Genomic DNA, 20,511 nt, shown 5'->3' on the forward strand with positions numbered 1-20,511 from the left:
TCAATCTCTTCACACAAGATTCTCCTGTGTCGGCTCGTACACTGACTAAACTAAACTTATATAGTTCCATGTTTGGTTCTATTTGTTCATCTCGTAACATTTTAAGATTTACTAGCATTGTAGAATGGTTGGTTTAAGGATGACACACCATTCGTTTTTTGTGTTCTTAACTAGATATCTGATACCATCATATGTGTTGCTGATCTCCCTGAAGCTTTATGATCAGCATAAGATGATTTTTGACTTGTTTGAAAATCAACTGACTGAAGAGTTTGGTGTTACAATTGATTTTTTTTCCCTGTTCTGCTTTGTGGTTTTAGCTAACCTTTGCCTCTAGTGTATTCTTATGAGAAGGAAATAAGAGTTATGGCTTTTTCGATATAAATGGAAAGTGTGCTTGCCTCCTTTGTATCTAGACAGCTTCTGTATGATTCCATGGCTTACTAATCTTCTAATAACTCCTTTAAGACGCACTAAATCAGAATATAGCCGTTGGGGATAGGCTGTGAATGCTCTCGGGTCCATATATGGTAAGTCTTGGAGTGTGGGTGGGTAAGATTGGATCCGCCTGATCCAATGGTCATTTCTGCACTTGAATAATCCCTCAATACTCTCTAGAGTATGTAGAAACTCCCCTGGTCGCCACACATCAGTTTGGAAAGAACCAAAGTTGGAAAACTCCAAATAAGGCGAGTGTAGAAACCATTGGTTTAGAAATTGAATAACTTCTAAACCAAAATTGATTTTGTCTTGATTCCAACTCGACGTGTGCCTCTGATGGGTTAAGAATCTAGAACAAGTCGTTTTGTAGCTTAAATCCTTCTGGTTGGGCTGATATGCTTCAAGAAAGGCACATATTTCTTTGGTACCCTCGGGCCGGTTCTCTCCAAAGGTATATTGCTCGTCTTATTGGTGTTCCCTCCCTGTTCTTTGGTTGATGATGACTTGATGTCCCCATCACCCATTGGATATATATATATTAATTTACCATTGTTTCTTGACATGAGTTCCAACGCACTCAACTGCAAAACCAATCTAAATAGTATAAATATCAAGTATATTTCCAATCATTTCAATTTCAACAGAAGAAGAGGCAGGCAAAAAAAAAATCCTCACAATCTAAACGAAAGAGACAACCGATTAGAAGATATGAATTCAGTTCTGCTTTTGCAATGATCATATGCTCCAAAAGTCTAGTTTGATTAAAGAAAGGATTGCTTAAGCGAGTCAGGGCCCATAATCTCTATCGATCAGGGACGGACCAGACATATCATCTATCCCGAGGGAAATGAGTATCAAACTAGAGGTCATAGAAAAATATAATTAGTTGATAAGAAGATAATCTGTTTAATACTACAACTACTGAACACTTTTAGTTTATTTTAATTTTTATATATTTGATAATACTTTAATTTTCACCAAACATCCTTAGATTAGAAGAAACAAGAAAAGAGTTGATGAGGAGACAATACCAAAGATAATCATATTGAATTGAAAGAAATTTACTTTGTAGCCTAAACATTAACGATATGAAAAAAAGAAAAAAATTACTTCATGAATTAAACTTATATATCTTAAATACTTTTATAACTTAAGCAAGCTTCTCACTTGCACCATCCTTCATTAAGATTTCATCAAATGTCTCTTTTTTGGCTTTTTATTTTATTTTAAACATTTTAAAATGTTAAATTAGATTCAAAAAAATAATAGCGGTTTTATATAAGTTTGTTTTCAAGAGAAAGAACAAAACAAAATAATAGCTAATTTCCAAAGTGAGAGTCTTAATGCATTCCAGATGTGCACATCATCAAATGCCTTTTTCACGGCCTACAATGCATTAAAATTACTATTGTCAGTAATATGGGAAAAGCAAGAATAAGAAAGCCAAAAACTATGTGCATATATGGTCTTTTCAAAAATAAGCTATGATTAATTAATTCAAAAACTAAAATCTGTTGAATCTAGAATTCACACAATGAATTTGTTTGAGTGGGGAACAAATTCACTTAAGAACTCTCTCTAAAACAATTGATTTAAGCTAGAAAATAAAGAGGGGTTATAATTTCTTGAAGAAGAAGGTAGGGTTTACTCAAGAACAAAGAAGAATTAGGGTTCTTGTCTTAATTGCTGGATGCTTTACAAAGAGGAGATATCCTTCTATTTATATGAATGCATTGATTACAAGATAAGTCTATTTTCCTTACATCTCGGATTGAAGATATGGTAAACTTCCTCTTTTGATGATCATGTCGGGCTCAGATTATCAAAAAAATCCAGGATGCTAAGTACTTCTCTGTGATCCTTGATTGCACTCCAGATATTAGCCATCATGAACAAATGACTGTCGTAATTCGTTGCGTAGATGTCTCAGCCACTTCAACTACGGTAGAAGAATTTTTCTTGACATTTTTGAAAGTTGATGATACATCTGGAGAAGGACTTTTCTGTGAGCTTTAATATGTCTTGGCTGCTTTTGGGTTAAACATGATGCTAGGGGTCAAGGTTATGATAATGGCTCAAACATGAAGGGAAAACATAAAGGAGTGCAGAAAATGTTACTTGAGATCAATCCAAGGGCGTTTTACACACCTTGTGGTTGCCACAATCTTAATCTTGCACTTTGTGATAGGGCAAACACTTCTCCAAAGGCAGTATCATTTTTTGGAATCATTCAGCGAATTTCTTGTTTCTTTACATCTTCAAACAAGCGATTGAAAATATTTGAGGATAAGTTGGGAGGTCTAACACTTAAGTCTTTGTCACATACTCGATGGGAGAGTCATGTTGAAATTGTTAAGGCAATACGCTTTCAAGCTCCCAAAATCATGGATGCTTTAGTTTACATTGCTGAGAATAGTCATGATCCGAAAGAACAAAGTGAAGCTGAATGTCTTGCAATAAGTGAAACACATGGAATTGGAAGCTTTCAGTTCTTGGTTTCCATGGTTATTTGGTATAATCTTCTTTCTGCTGTGAACATTGTTAGTAAGAGTTTGCAATCCGTGGATATGAACATAGATGTTGCTATCTCTCAGTTGAAAGGGATGGTTTCTTATTTTCAAAAGTACAGAGACTCAGGTTTTGAGAAAGCAAAGTTGGAAGCTAAAGAAATTGCAGGTTTGATGGAGATTGAGGCAGTATTTCCCGAAAAAGCAAAGCGAGTCATTATAAGAAAAAGAAATTATGGTGAAGAATCAGAGAGAGTTGCAGTAAGTGTGGTTTTATCACCAGAGGAGAGCTTCACAGTTGATTACTTCATCCATATTATGGACCAAGCTTTATGCTCGCTTAAGAAAAGATTTGAACAATTTGAGAGGTATGAACAAATATTTGGCTTTTTATTTGATTTGAAGAAATTGCAGTCAGCGAGCGATGAAAGTTTGATGGCATCTTGTACTAATCTTGAGAAGTCTCTAACTCATGGGAAACTTTTGGATATTGTTGGTAATGATTTGTTCTGTGAACTAAAGATTATAAGAGAAGCTTTACCAGCAGGAACTAAGAGGCCAATTCAAGTGTTAGACTTCTTGAAACAGGTTGAAGATTGTTATCCTAATGCATGGATCACTTATCGAATATTGATCACGATTCCAGTTTCAGTTGCATCTGCTGAGAGAAGCTTTTCAAAGCTGAAGTTGATAAAATCTTATCTTTGTTCGAGTATGTCACAAGAAAGACTAAGCGACTTGGTTATTTTGTCTATCGAAAGGGAGCTGGTTAAGAGTGTTGACTTCGAGAGTTTGGTTAACGATTTTGTAGCATAGAAGGGAAGAAAAGTTATGTTTTAGAATTAAGATTTGGGTTCTACGCTTGTTTTTTTTCCAGATTATGTTGGTTATCATTTGAATAAAAAAAATTTAGGCCTTTCTTCTAAAGACCGCTTCCGGTCCGTATAATGCTAGGCACGGTTCTGGGCCTACTTACGAGAGTTAAGGTTGGGTTTAGCATCTAGCGAGAACATCAAATATTAAAAAAAAAATAGTCTCCGGATGGTAAGCAAATGACTGATTTTTAGCATCTAGCGAGAACATCGGATTAGACGGATGGTAAGCAAATGACTGATTTTTTAAAAGGATTTATTATTATTCGAGATAGAAATGACGTGCCTAATAATTTTGCCGGATGTAATTGGTTATCTGCAGGTATTTTTAGAACATGCTAAGACCCAAGGTATCACGTACCTGAAGATTCTGAATAGTGTGAATTCTATTTCACCTACTTCGATTAGCGATGCGAAATGAGAAGCTTACAAGCGAATGAGGAAACGCCTATTTATACAACGTTGTTACATCTAAAAGAGCTACGAGAATTTTCCCCCAATGGGATTTTCTTACATGAAAACACAATTAAATGCATTAACAAACAAAAGTAACATAAAATCTAATCCAATTTAGTTTCCACTTTATGATTTAATCTACTACTTTAAATACTTATGAATATGAAATTTAAATTATATATCATTAAAAAATTATATACAGAATCATACATAGTTAAATTAAGTGAAATGAATTTTAAATACATGTATTTAATCATTTATTTATATAGAAATGATTTATTTAAAAATGTGTCAAGGATATAGTATATTGTAAGAATAATTAGTAAATCCAATTAACCTTTATGCTTTTTTCCCATTCAAAATAACTATATGCATAAAATTCATGATTAAATCTAATAAAACTAAACCATAGAGAAATTGTTAGAAATATCCTTTTGTAGATATCTTTTATTAAAATATACATTTCAAAATATATTCTTAACTATTCAATATTGATTAATTTTCTAATACAGTAAAACCTCTATAAAATAATAAAGCTGGGACCATGAAAATTTATTAATTTACAGAGATTTTAATTTATCAATAAATTTATAATTATTCATAGAGAGACTTTCTTAATTTCGTAAATTTTTTTCAAAAGAAAACTGTTAAAAAAAAATAAGATTGAATTATTAAACTAATCTTTTTTATAAAGTAAAAATAATGATTATTTTATTTTAAAGAGAATACTCAAAGTTTTTGTATAGTAAATATATTAGAAATGAACTCTAACAAAAATTAGTGTGTAAATACATATATTTTGATAATTTTATATAATTATTAATTTATATTATTGATGAGACCATATCTTTATAAAGGATTTAAAAAAAAATTATTCTCTTATTATTTTATGGAATTGTGTCCAAAATTACACTAATCGAACTTGGGACCAAAAAATATATTAATTTCTAGCGATTATTATTTTAAACAGTATTAATTTATAGAGGTTCTACTGTAGAAGTTTCTTTATACATATCTTTCTATAGAATTCCCATCCTATTCCCTCCGTACACTTCTAATACGTTTTCCACTAATTACCTATCAATCTGTTCGCCCTCACAGTTCTTTATGAATCTGGCAAATACCAATTTCATTAGATATAAAAATCAAGAATCATGTTTGACGAGAGCTTTTTTTTTTTCGACCAAACATTAAATTAAATTAAAAAAGAATTCCAAAATTGGTTGCCCAAACAAGAGAATTAGAGTTTACAATAGAAATTTCAGAAATTAAAGATCACGAGGAAGGGAAGGAAAGTCTGAGCGAAGAGAAATCATCGGCAGATTCGAGAACGCGGGCCAATCATCAGGCGTCTGCACCATCGCGACTAACTCTGCACAATCCGTCTCGAAAGCTTGACAATTGATTCCAGCCGCTAGAAAGGAATCCATAGCCCAAATCAAAGCTTGTAACTCCGCGTACAAAGAGGTAGGGTTGTGTCTATGACTCCGTGCTCCCAGGAGTAGTGTCGTTTCCTCAGTAATACAATACCACCAACCCAAACCCTCAAAAGGATCCAAGCCTTTCCAGAATCCATCTACCTGACAACGAGGTAGAGGAGCCATGTCCTCCAGCATTGGCGAAGATTCCAGATATCTCTCAGAGAAAGATTTGGCCTCCTCCCAGAGTAATTTATCATTAACCGCCTGACCTAAAATATCAGTTGGCTCTGCTTCTATTCCCTGAAACACTTTTTTATTTCTATCCTTCCAAATTGAACGTTCCCACGTCACCAAGGAAACCATCCATCCATCAAAGTGGTATGGACAGTTCAGCCAGACCGACTGCATATACTCTCTGCATCAAAATTAAACTGGAAGAGACCTTGCCCCATATCAGCTCCCACCACTTTGTCCTCTAGCTTCCATATCTTATGCAAGTTAGCCACCAAAGACTCCATTCTTTGAACACATGGATTCATCAAATGCCCACCAAGATCAGTGAGAACTGTTGGATCCTCTGCGTGAGAACAGAGTTAGCAATTTTCACTATTTCAGTGCGAACCAACGATGCTTTGCCTTTGTTAAGGGGCAATTGAGCCATGGTGAACCTCCAACAAAGCAGTCAAAAAGCAGACCAGCGAGAAGAGCACGCAAGACCAAACTTCACACCACTCTGGATGGCAAACAACTCGCCAAATGATATGTAAGTGTGAGATCGAGAATATGTGAGTAGAAACAATCCATGCCAACGGATATATACCCCTTGAATAAACCACCAATCAATCGGAGATACTCGATATATGCCAGACCCAAATTTCCAAAAACAACCAAACGAAATCCCATAAACACTACTGCAGAATATGGAAAGATTTGCAGTCAAAGAACCATAAAAAGAAACGGGAACACCAACAATAAATACCATACCACCAAATCCTCCCCTTGATATACTCGATCGAAGCCTCAATCGTAGAGATATGGAGATCTCGACACGATGGCAACACAGCCAACCTCCACACAAATGATACCCAAATCCTGTTGATCCCAATAATAACTCCCATTGAATCAATTAGAAACAGCCAACAAAGATCCGACCGAATCAAACTTCCTAATCGGGAAATAGAATCACGTGAAGCGAAAGGGAACCACACCAAGATCAAAGACAGATTTCCGATCCATCCCCAATCCCCAATCTCAGTATGAGTACACGAAGGGCAATCCCTCCGTCCCTCACACACACTGAGACAGTGCGTCTCAAATCCTAAATCTCTAATCGCCATTACCGTCGCCATCGATAGCAAATCGCCATTTTCTTTATGTTTTATTTGACCGGAGCTTTTTCATTACATAATATTAATACTTACAAGTGCTAGTACAAATTTTGTGGTCGTGGACTTCATCTCACGATAAAACTGAAGTAGAGACCATTACAAAATACTTTCGAGGGACTGGAAAAATAGAAGTTATAGGAACATGCATGACAAACCAACTTTACTCAGTGATGGAATACCTCTCCGAGAAATAAAGTGGGACGGAAGGCCAAGGTTAACCTTTTGACCAAATTTTATGGTTCTTCCACCTCCTAACAAGTTCTCTTAGCATATTTTCACCATGCTTCTCCGTAAAGGATGGCAACACCTAAACAGTGCTGTGCCTAGACTTATGGAGGTCTAGGGCAGATTTTTATATATATATAAAAAAAAATTTAGTATTAGTTTATTTTATTTTATTTAAGTATGTGTATTATTTTATATTTAGAATTATCATTGGAAATTTTATTACATTTCTTTAATAAATATAATTTTCAAACATTTTAAAACATTTATAGGAATGATATTCAAGAAAATTATAATTTTAATGTATTTATAATGGTTTAAAAGAAAAATACAAATAATTTATACAAAAAATGTGGCCTAGGGCTATTGCCCTTTTTATTACATGCTAGGCACGACACTGACCGAGTGAGTTCCGTATCACATTCTTTCGCAACAGGCANCTATGTATAATATTTTTTTGGTGGTCTCACTACAAGAAAACTTGATATTTCCGACTACGTTTGGCGACTAAACCAGTTGTCACCAAAATGAGCCACTATATAGCTACTACATAGCGACCGCTTAGTGACAAAACGAAATTAGTCGTTTAGTAGTCGTTAAATTGCGACAAAATGATATAGTCTTTAAATTTGTCGGTAAATAGCGGCTAAATAGTGACGAAACTAAGAAGTTGAAAATATTGTCCCCAAATAGTCGCTATTTTAGCGACTAATTGATGTAGTCTCTGAATATAGTCGTAAATACTTGTTGATCATATGAGTTACTAACTTAGAATTTTAATTTTTTTTTATATTTCTATTTTTGTTTTAGAAAGATTTGAGACATGTGAAGATCATATGAGTTTTTGGAAAACCCATAACATATTGTTTTTTTATAATGCCCAATAAAACATAATTTTTTTTCTTCCAATATGATCACTAAAACTCATTTATATTATTTAGTGCAATATAAAGGGTAAATTTTTATATAAGGTTTTGGATATTATTACACATTTTAAAGTATCTAATTTTCATATTGGTGCTTTAAGCTATATATGTAATAGAAAATTATGTACTTTAATTTATATGTAATGTGCATTTACAAACTACATTAAATTATTAGCTGTTTTCAATATATTTGATTAGACCTGTTTACAAAATCTTATTTTAGTAGAAGAAAAAAAAAATATTACCATTAAGGTTACTTGAACCTGAGTCTGAAGACTCTATTCAGAGTACATTAACCATCTCAGCTACTTTCTCTTTTGAGATTTGTACCAATATGTTTAAATTATATCCTGTAAAACCGAAAATATTATTAGGCCAAAAAGCCTAAAACCCATAAAAGCCCAAATTCTTTATTACCCGACTCCGATTCTAAACCTACTTCTTTCTTCTTTCATTCTAAACCTAAACGCCGACTCCATCTCCATCTCCGATTTCTTCTTTCTCTGATTTCTTCCTCCTTCACACGTCTTCGATTTCTTCCTCCTTCTAAACCTAAATCTTATTTCTAACCCATCTTCTTTCTTCGATCTCGATCTTAACCTTAACCTAAACGCCCTCTAACCCATCTCCTTCTTCGATCTTCTTAACCCTAGATCTTATTTCTAACCCATCTTCTTTCTCATAATCATTCGATGTCTTCTAATCCTGCGGTTAAGAAGTTGAAAAAGAGAAAGGTTGCACCCAACCTTTCTCAGAGAGCTGGACCCTCTAACCCATCCGCAGCCGTAAGAAGAACCAATCCTCTTCCTCCGCAATACAATTTTACGCTGGCGGCTCCAATTCCTCCGCCGCACACACCCCAAGAGCAACAACGTGTTAACCCCCAACAGACAACACCCCATTTCCGGAACTTCCCACCGCCACAGACGCTTTTCCAAAACTTTGTCAATCGACTTCCCCAGCCACATTTTTCGACACCTGAAGTTCAGAACAATCCACAGGATCAACCGGAGGATCATCCGCGGTCTCCACCTCAGTCTCATGGTCATAATCAACCGTCTTCTCAAGGCAACAACTACGAGCCTCAACCTCAAATCCACGATGACACAATGCAGTCTTTGACAGAACTCCTTACTTGTTTGCTACATGTTTTCTGTTTTTCATGGATGAAAACTAACATAATTCTCTCTTTGTTTTGTAGAAAACTCACACCTGGGATCCTTTGATAACAGGAACTGTTCAACAACATTTCAACACCATCTATAACCGGCGGATGAAGGGAATGGTTAGTGATGTAAGGACTAGTCGAGTTCAACCGACATGGATTGGCGATGATCTCTGGAAAGAGATGGTTGAAAACTGGGATACTGAAGAACAACAGCAAAGGAGTGTCACCTACTCCAAGTGTCGTATGTCTGACCGTAATGGTCTCGGTCCTCACATCCACTTAGCAGGCCCTAAGTCATATAGAGAAATCCAAGACGATCTGGTACTAAGTCATTTCTAATTTCTGTAATACATTTATCTCATTTCTAACTTAAAACACTATCATAACCAATCTTTAATTTGTAACACTGCAGGAAGAGGAATTGGGAAGGGAGATTAATCCAGCCTTCCTGGATTTTATGGTCTCTGAAACAGCTGAAACATCTGAGGAGGATCCTCTCTTAAGCAATCTTCCATCAACAGCTCCATGATCAACAATCTTTCTTTGTTTTTGGTTTGAATTCTATTTTGGACTTATGTATATTGTGGTTTTTTAGTTCGATGGTGGATTTGTTTAAACTCTTGTTTCAATTCGATGGTGGACTTGTTTATAATGTCAGTTTCACTTGATTTTCTAATTGTGTGTATTATAGTTTTAGGTTTTCTATATATTGGTTTGTAATTCAATTAAAATGAGGATAGGAAAACGAAAAAACAAATACAATATGTTATTTTACAAAACTATTTAGTCGCTAATTAGTCGTAAAACAGTCGTAAAATAGACGGAACATAGTCGCAGATAATAAACGACTAATGTCTGACTAACATCTAGCAAGTTTTATACACGACATTCAATCATAAAATAGTAGGTTATTAGTCGTTAAATTATCCGACTATTAAACGAATATTGCTTACATAGTCACAAAATAGTCGTTAATGGGTCACCAACTTTAGTAACTATTTAACGACTATAAGCCGACAACGGCACGACAACGTGTATTAATCACAAAATAGTCGCTAAATAACGACTATTTACCAACTATCTGGTTTAGCGACAAAGTATTAGCTACAACAGTCATTAGTCGTTAAATAGTCGCATATCTTCATTTAACGACTATTAAGCGACTATTCTCACAGTGACTGACTGATTCCTTGTTTTCTTGTAGTGTCTAGGGCTATTGCCCTTTTTATTACATGCTAGGCACGACAATACCACACATAAAACAAAACTACTAATTCATTGCTTAAGTTTATAATAACTTAGAAGATTATACTCACTGTTTGTTTAGCATAATCTTCAATCACTTCGCCGTACTTATCATATAGCTGTGCCTCTGCTGAGTAATCAGGTTTATGGTTGCACATATTGTAGGCAATTCTTTAAATTACATAAGAAATCACTTTGTTAAGTAACCGTACGCAATGGTTAACAATAACATATCATAAGATTCCAAACATTACAAAAGAATAATAAGATGATCTACGTACGTGTAAATGTCAATAAGTTTCTGAGTTTCAAATGGTGGTTCATACTCTCCTTCAAGATTTCTAATCAGCTTCGTAAGACCTTTTTGTATGTAGGACCATCCTTCCTCAAATGTAATCTCATCCTTCTTCTAAAATAATTTAAACTGTATACTAAAGCACAACTAATTAGAGGTTATTATCAATACTTACGCATCGGCATTTAAAACTAATTAGAAAATCAAAAGAACAACTACAAAATGTTAGGCATCCATTGTGATAACGCAAGAAATAATCACCAAGAGAGAAAGAACCACAAATTTGAAAGAAAACGATCCGAGAGCATGATACAATCTTTGAAATTCATCAATGTAGAACCTTATTCAAAATATCTTCTTAACTAAGAGCTTGTTTCAAAAATTATTAGGCTTAGGAGGTGGACCTTGCGCCTAACGAAAAAATTCGAGATAAAACAAAAACTAGTTGGGGACTAATTTTAAGACTATTTTATTAAATTAATAATAATATAAAAATATATTGTATTAGGTATTTAGATATATGTATAGTTTTATACATGTTAATAAAAAAAAAACTTCATAAATACTATAGTATTGTTTTCAAAATTCCGGCAAACACATAAAAACGTATTTTTAAGCCAAAATTTTATGGTTCTCATTAAAAGTTTGTACATTTGTTGTTGTAAAACACCACAAACTCCCAACCCAAATATTTAAATAACAAAAAAAACTGATTTACATATGGCTCTAAAATTTATCAGTAGACACAAAATTAAGCAGAAAATAATCAGATTGGACAAAAAATAATCGGATTAGACATATAGTGTGACAACCCGTCCCACGGACCCCACCAGCCCACCGCTAGCCTCCCCAACGGACCCCAAGCTGGCTCTGCAGGGCATCGATCATAACCCCTCACTGTGGATATCCAAATCCACTAGTAGGTTATTGGTGCACCAAGCGTCCCTCGAACCCTGGTATCCACCCTTTAACAACCTTCCCACAAGACAAACTGTCACCACACTACAAGAAAACCTGCGTTTAGTGACTACCACTTGTGACTCTTTATTCAGTCGCAAAAAAGAGCGACCACTTAGCGATTCATTTACGACTGTTTACCGACCAAAGTTACAGAAGAAGCAAAATCGGCGCACATTTACGACGGAAAACATATAGTCACAAAACAATCGCAATTTGAGACTGTTCAGTGACATTATTTTATAAAAAAACAGAGAGTCACAAGTTTATTTATCGATAACTTGCTAACTCCTATTTTTTGCGACGAACGTGCTACCACATGTGCGACTTATTTGCAACTTATTTTGTGACTGTTTAGCGTCTAACACCTGAATTAGATAATGTTTTGCGACTCCCTAGCAACTCTCGATTATTTGAATTTGAAATTTCACATTAGAGAAATGTTAACATGTTTCTATCCACATTTCCAATTTGAATTGATCAATATCAGTCATATAAACTTTGTCAAAGCTTTCCATTTCATTATTTAGACACATGTAAATCATTGTAAAGAGTTACATGTTATTTCATAAAAAGGTATGTAATTTTATGAAAATTGCAAAACAAAGATATGAAAACAATATTTAAAGGTCATAATCTATTTCATATACTCTATAAGACAATCATGAGTCCATATTGTTGATTGATATCAATAGAAATGGTCAAAAATGATACATTCCAAAAATTTGTATGGTGACTAAAGTCGGAGAGTCACAATACGGTAACAATTTGCGACTGCCTTGTTACTAATTTTGCGACTCGAGCAATTTGCGACTAACTTGCTATTAACTTTGCGATTACTGTGCAACTTATTTTGCGACCACTGTGCAACTCTATTAGATAGTTGTCTATTTTATTATTTTTTGCCAAGGTTTAGGCGTGTAATATTCCCCCTTTGTTTTTAGTATGTGTCTCTTTTGCGACTACTTTGCGACTCCTCTTTGTTTTTATCTCTTTCTATTTTTTGACTAAGTGTCGAAAACCTCTCAAATCTCTCTTCTTTCTCCTCTCGAATATCTCCTCTTGTCCTCTGAAATCGATCAAATCTCTCCTCTTTCTCAAGTCTCTCTAATGGCTGGTAGAGGTCGCGGAGCAAATCCGCTGGAGGTGTTAGGGGTCGCGGAGGCAGATCCGCTGGAGGCGATAGGGTTTACAATGGTGCGAGTACAAGGGAACCCAGTTCTGCCGAAGTTAATCGGGCCTCCAATGGTGCGACTTCACGCGGAGGTCGAAGTGGTGTCGGAACGTCGTCTCACTCATCCAATCCATCAACCTCTCATTCTGTGACTAATTCAAATAGAACTATGCCGTCCCAGTTTCCGCCGAGGACACAACAATCGCCTCCTGCTCCACCACCGCAGGTTGCTTCTCCATCACTGCGGGTTGCTTCTCAATCACCGCGGGTTGGTTCTCAACCACCGCTTCTTGCTCCTCAACCACCGCTTCTTTTTACTTCACACATACAAGAACAACGAGACCCAAACATGGAAGAGGATTACGAAGAAGAAAACCCTAATCCCAATCTTCCCGAAGAAGAAAACCCTAATCCTAATCCAGCTGAAGAAGCTACCAAGCTTTGTTAGATGTTATGCTAGCTCTTCCAGGCTGACAACATCTCCCAGTTCTGTCTGTCGATCCCATCCCCGGCGTTGAGACTCTATGGTAATTTCTCTTTGCTCTTAGTGTTAGGTTGAGACTCTGTTTTTGTTTGATTAAGTTCAGTGAAAGACTGCTTTGTTTGATTTAGTTAGAGGTTGTGTTTGATTGAGATTGAGATTGTTTGTTTTGTTTTGAGATTGAGATTGAGATTGTTCTCTTTGCGCTTAGTGGTAGGTTGAGATTGATTGTTTTGTTTATTAAGTTAGAGGTTGTGTTTGATTGTTTGGTTAAGACTGATTGAGATTGTTTGTTTTCTTTTGAGATTGAGTTTGAGATTGTTTGTTTTGCTCTTAGTGGTAGGTTGAGATTGATTGTTGTGTTGATTAAGTTAGAGGTTGTGTTTGATTGTTTGGTTAAGACTGATTGTGTTAATTTGTATTGGTTAAGACTGATTGTGGTTAGGACTGATTGTGTTAATTTGTATTGGTTAAGACTGATTGTGGTTAAGACTGAATGTGTTTGTTTTGTGACAGGTTTAACAGACACAAAGGAAAAATTTCTCGGGTGATTGCTGGAATATTTAGAAGGAAATTCCATGGTCCTTACTACAGCTGGAAGGTTACTCCTAAACCCATTCAAGAGAGATATTTCAGGACATTTGCAATAATGTCTTATAGCTTGCAAAGTTTTATTATCTCTTATAACTGACTTAGTATCATCACTAACTTAACTCAATTGTAATATGTAGCGGAAGCTCTATTGGGATACTGGGAGTACTGAGCTTGTTAGAGAGGGGTTCTTAAAGATAGCCAAGAAACGATTGAAAGACATTGTTAGTCAAGCTAAAAGTAGTGGTAAACAACCTGTTTGGATTACCAGTGCAGAACTGTGGGCTGAGATGTGTGATCATTGGAACGAACCTGATGTAATGGAGAGGAGCTCAAATGCCTCGCAGTGCAGAATTTCCGATCGTGGTGGTCTTCGAGTCCACAAACACCTTGCCGGTCAGAAATCATATGTGCAAATTCATCAAGAAATGGTAATTTAACATTGCTTCCATGATTTTAACACCCTAAACATCTTGCTTCCATGATTTTAACACCCTAAACACATTGTTTCCATGATTTTACTATTTCACAATTTCTTTGTAGGAAGAAGAATTGGGCCATCCGGTATCATTTGGTGAAGTGTTCATGAAGACACATACTCGAGCTGACGGATCGTTTGTTGATCAAAAAGCTAAACAAGTAGCTGAGACTTATGAGAAAATATTAGAGGAGAGACTGTGTGAAGTGGAGGATGATGGTCCAGAAAATTCAGGGAATTCTTCTGAACGTTCAACTCATCGTACTCTCAACATTGATGAAAATAATGAAATCTTTCTTAAGGTAACTCTTTAGTTTCTTTATTTTGTTGAGTGTGTATGATTATTCTTAATGGTAATTTTCTTTATTTTGATGAAAAGAATGAGTATTTTCCTTTCTTAATCCATATTTTAGTTTTCTTAATCCGCATGGTTTCTTTATTTGCTGAGCATTTTGATTTCTTAAGACTTGTTTCTAGCCTTGATGTTTTTCTTTGTTTTAGTGTACTCAAACAGATGATAAGGAAAACTTTTTTGGCCTTGGATCTCTTGTTGAGACGCTTAGGAAAGGGAAAAGGAAAGAAAGCTATACAGAATCTTCTCCATCAACACCAACACTTCTCAAGCTTCAAGAACAAATTCGCCGCAAGATAGCTCATCTAGATGTTGAGAATGCTCGATGTGATAAGGAGCATCAAGAATCTCAAATGAAGACCGATAACCTTGTCAGCTACATGAAAGATAAAGATCCAGGATTTGCAACTTTTATGGCTTCCTTGCGACCAACTGTACCAGGAACCGCACCTGAAGACTCCACACCAGAAGACATCATACCACCAGCCACCATGTCAGGTACTCAGCAGCAACCGAGTTAGACACAACACCAGCCACCACATTCCCTTTCTCCACTTACTCCAACTCTAAACATTGTCTTTTCTAAAAAAACATGAATTGCTTGTTTGAGACTTTTTTACTTGTTTTTGCTTTAGGATGATCTTTTTGGTTAATACAATGATTAAGCTAGTCTTTATGTTTAATGAATTATTATGATATCTTTTGTGGTAATTTGGTTTTTAATTTTAATTTATTGTGATTAATTCCAAATTTTATAGATAAAACAGGTTTATTATATGCTAAAATGTCACCAAATTGCGACCAAATTTATTTCTATGAAATTATCAGATTAGTGGCAAAATGGTTACTAATAAACGAGGACTATTTTGCGATGACAGCAAGGAGTCTGAAAATGGTCACACAATTTAATCACTAACTTGCGAATGACTTGTAACTACCTTTACGACTGAAGCTTCCTAATATAAAGAGTCTGTAAAGAGTTGCTTATTGGCGACTATATAACGGTAGTCATAATCCCGTCGTAAATTTGCGACCATCTTGAGACACCTAAATTTTGCGACCATTTATTAGCGACCATCTGAAATAGTCGCGTAGTAGTCGCAAAGTAGGTTTTTGCGACTGTTTAGCTACGATTATTGGAGTCGCTAAACGCCTGTTTTCTTGTAGTGCCAATTGACCTGCAGGACAAGCTTGGGGTCTATAGGGGCAAACTAGCGGGGGGAGGGGTTATTGGGGTCCACAGGACGGGTTGTCATTTAAAAATCGATTTTTTGTAGAATCTTCTTGTTGTAAAGGTTAGTGCATGAATATGGCAAATCAAACCTTGATATTACGTGATTTTCCGTGTTTATGTGTTGTTTGGTTGATTCCTTTGTTTTTTGGGTTATTTTCGTGGTTCATGTGGCTCTCTGAGTCTCCTATTTGGATTTTTTTTGGACTTGGTATGTTTGGAGGAGGAGATTGGAAAATCGGTAATGTCATACCCCAACTAAGGGGGTATGTTCAATTCCTACCCCAGTTTTAATATTAGGCAATTCCATACATTTAGTAGAATAAAATTCAAATTCACTACTCCAACTTGTAAAATTGTGTTAAAACATACACAAGCCGTAACGGTGTTAATAGACCGTTAATGGATGCATATGTGGAGGCCACATATGAAACGACGTCGTTTTGAGAAATAAAAGAAAGAGTTTCTTTTGACTAAAACGATGTTGTTTATATCTTCTTCTTCCTCTTTTCCTCTTTCTGAACTCACGTTTCTCTCTCAAGAGAAGAACGATGCTTGACAGTTGCCTCGATCGATGCAGGCATGTGTCGGTCGATGCAAGGCGTGTGTCGGTAGATGGAAGGCGTGTGTCGGTCGACGCAAGTGTGAGGATGGCACGATAAAACCTACGAGCATTGATCGATGTCATGTGAGGGTGTCGGTCGTTGTAAATTAGGGTTTCTGCGAAATGTCGAGCATGCGTTGATCGACACAAAGTGTGTGTCGTTCGACGCAACCTCTATCAGTGTCAATCGACACAAGTAGTGTGTCGATCGACACCAACCTCTCAGCAGGTGGCTGGTACTTGTTTCCTGGTTTGATTGTGTTTTTGTTGTGTGATGGTCATTAAATTCTCAATTTCTTGTGTGTATAGCCCATTATATGGGAGGATTGCCTCACTGAGTATTTGTGATAATACTCACGCATCTCAATTGTATTTTGTGGTATGTAGGTATGTGACGTGAAATCATGGTGATGAGGAGGAAGATGATCTAGGGTCTTGACTGTGTATTTTTGGTTATGTTATTGATGTGTATTTTGTTGGGTTAATTAAATAGTACGAATTCTTAATTATATAATTTTTTTTAAAAAAGGGTGGGGTTGTTTCAACAAGGTACAATCAAAATTCATAAACATTGACTCGTAAGGAAAACCTTCTTGTGAAACCTGAATCGGAGACATCTCTCAAACTTTACATGAGCATAAACACTCGAAATGAACATGGTTAATTGTCTCACTTGCTGAATCATATCTCTTACACCAGGTACCACACTGAACACTGCGATTAGCTAATCGATCCGTCATTGGAAGAGTGAAAGATTCAATTTATCAAAAGAAATGCTTAATTTTCGGTAGAACGTGGCGATTCCAAGTATGGGCTCAAAGCAGTGCATGTTGGGCCACATTCAACCTCTTCCACCATCTCCCTCGCCAACCCATAACCCAACTTCACTTAATATTTCTCGGACTTTGAATGATGCCATACTAACCGATATGGCTTAAATGTCTTGCTGATATTACATAGGTTGTAACTTGTAAGAGATAGAACAACTGATTTAATCAAAATTTCCTTTCCATCATTTGTTAAATATTTTGTGGACCAACCATTCACCCTATCATTCAACCTATCACTAACATAGATGAAGTTCTTATTACGTGAGCCCTCAAAAAGCTTTCAGGTTCTCAAAATCTTTAAAAAAAACGAGAAATACAAACTCCAAAAAGAAAATTAAATTTTATCAATAGCTAAGCTTATAATAAAGGATCTTCTATTAGAAAAATTAATCAATATTGAATAGTTAAGAAGATATTTTGAAAGGTATTTTTGAAAAGAAATATCTACAAAAGGGTATTTCTAACAATTTCTCTATTATATTTGAGTTTTATTAGATTTAATTATGAATTTTACTCATATAGTTATTTTGAATGGGAAAAACTATCATAAAGGTTGATTGGATTTACTAATTATTCTTACAATATACTATATCCTTGACAAATTTTTAAATAAATCATCTCTATATGAATAAATGATTAAATACATGTATTTAAATTCAGTTCATAATTTCATTTCACTTAATTTTACTATGTATGATTCTGTATATAACTTTTTAATGATATATAATTTAATTTTCATATTCATAAGTATTAAAAGTAGTAGATTAAATAATAAAGTAGAAACTAAATTGGATTAGATTTTATGTTACTTTTGTTTGTTAATGCATTTAATTGTGTTTTTATGTTAAAAATCCCAGGATGATTATTGCACCCATTGCTTCCATTGGGGGAAAATTCTCTTAGCTCTTTTAGATGTAACAATGTTGTATAAATAGGCATTTCCTCATTCACTTGTAAGCTTCTCATTTCGCATCGCTAATCAAAGTAGGTGAAATAGAATTCATACTATTCCGAATCTTCAGGTACGTGATACCTTGGGTCTTAGCATGTTCTAAAAATACCTGCAGAGAATTAATTACATCCGGGAAAATTACTAGACACATAATTTCTATTTCCATTAATAACAATTTTTTAAAAAAGTCAGTCATCCGATTAGCCTCCATCTAATTCGATTATTTTCTTCCTAATCCTATTACTTTCTGCTTAATTTGATGTATACCGATTATTTTTAGAGTTAAATGTAAATCAATATTATTGTTTCGTTATTTAGACATTTTTTATTAGGAGTTTGTGATTTTTTACTATAACTAATGTACAAAATTTTGATTAAAATCATAAATCTTGTCTTAAAAATATGTTTTATGTGCTTACCGCAAATTTGAAAAACAAATAATATAATTTTATATTTTATCCGATGTCTTTTCTCTCTTGGTGATTATTTCTTGCGTTCCGTAACATTTTATAGTTCTTTTTTTTGGTTTTCTAATTAGTTTTAGTTTTGAATGCCAATGCGAAAGTACAGATAATAACCTCAGAAATATTTTTCGTTGTTCTTACTTTATTACAGATCTTGATTAATTTTAGTATGTTGGCACTACACACAAAATTTACATTTGAAGAAGGATGGTCCTTCGTACAAAAAGATGTTATCAAGCTGATAAAAAATATAGAAGGAGAGTCTGAACCATTATTATTCTACTTTTACACGTACGTAGGCCATCTTATTATTCTTATGTAATGTTTGGAATCTTATGATATGTTATTGTTAACCATTACTTACCACAGTGATTTCTCATGTGATTTAAAGAATTGCCTACCAAATGTGCATCCATAAACCCGATTACTCAGCAGAGCTTTATGAGAAGTATAGCGAAGTGATTGAAGATTATGCTATACAAACTGTGAGTCTCAAAAGAGATTCCTCTTATTTTTTATAAGCTTAAGCAAATATTTAATATTTGTTTTATGTGGTTTAGGTGTTGCCATCCTTAAGGGAGAAGCATGGTGAAGATATGCTAAGAGAACTTGTCAGGAGGTGGAATAACCATAAAATTTTGGTCAAAAGGTTAACCATTGTCTTTGGTTATCTTGACAAATACTTTATTCCTCGGAGACGCATTCCATCACTGAGTGAAGTTGGCTTGACGTGTTTTCGCGACCTGGTTTGTCATGCATATCCCTATACTTCTATTTTTTCACTGCCTCAAACATTACTAACGGTTTATGCAACTATGTACTTCAGATTTATCGTGAGATGCAGTCCACGGCCACAGAAGTTGTACTAGCACTTGTAAGTATTGGTACTACGTAATGAAAAAGCTCCGGTCAAACCTGATTCTTGATTTTTTATATCTAACGAAATTTGTATTTGCCAGATTCATAAAGAACGTAAGGGCGAACAGATTGATAGGGAGCTAGTGGAAAACGTATTAGAAGTCTATGCGAAGATTGGGATGGGAACTATGGAAAAATATGATGAGGATTTTGAAAGATTCATGCTTCAAGATACTGTATCTTACTATTCTCGCAAAGCATCAATGTGGATGAAGGAGTGTTCTAGCTCTGATTATTTGCTTAAGGCATGTCGCCGACTATATGTAATTCTATTCTATTTCAGGAAAGTAAATATTATATATATATATATATATATATATATATATATATATTAATGTCAATATTTCTATACTGCAGTGTGACCAGAGTCTAAAAAAGGAGAAGGAGAGAGTCAGTCATTACCTTTATTCAAGCACTGAGCCCAAACTAGTTGAGGTTTGTTAATTATGATATTATTTATTCATTAATATGGAATTAATCATATTTTGACGAGGGAGGTCTTTTGATTGACTTGTTTGTTTATATTGTTCACTTT

General features: G+C 34.9%; 1 protein-coding gene and 2 pseudogenes across 1 annotated transcript; 2 read left to right on the forward strand and 1 right to left on the reverse strand.

Moving 5' to 3' along the window:
• LOC109129461 lies at positions 3,267-3,721 on the forward strand (annotated as a pseudogene).
• LOC109129462 lies at positions 5,296-12,079 on the reverse strand (annotated as a pseudogene).
• LOC104750134 (putative cullin-like protein 2) lies at positions 18,614-20,233 on the forward strand (the record flags this gene model as incomplete). The annotated part of the gene is made up of 6 exons (XM_019237713.1): positions 18,614-18,664; positions 19,210-19,349; positions 19,450-19,543; positions 19,619-19,804; positions 19,885-19,932; positions 20,018-20,233. Coding segments are annotated over exons 2-6 (666 nt in total), but the record flags the coding sequence as incomplete, so codon positions are not given.

Source organism: Camelina sativa, chromosome 16, assembly GCF_000633955.1.
Source record: "Camelina sativa cultivar DH55 chromosome 16, Cs, whole genome shotgun sequence".
NCBI classification, from domain to species: domain Eukaryota; kingdom Viridiplantae; phylum Streptophyta; class Magnoliopsida; order Brassicales; family Brassicaceae; genus Camelina; species Camelina sativa.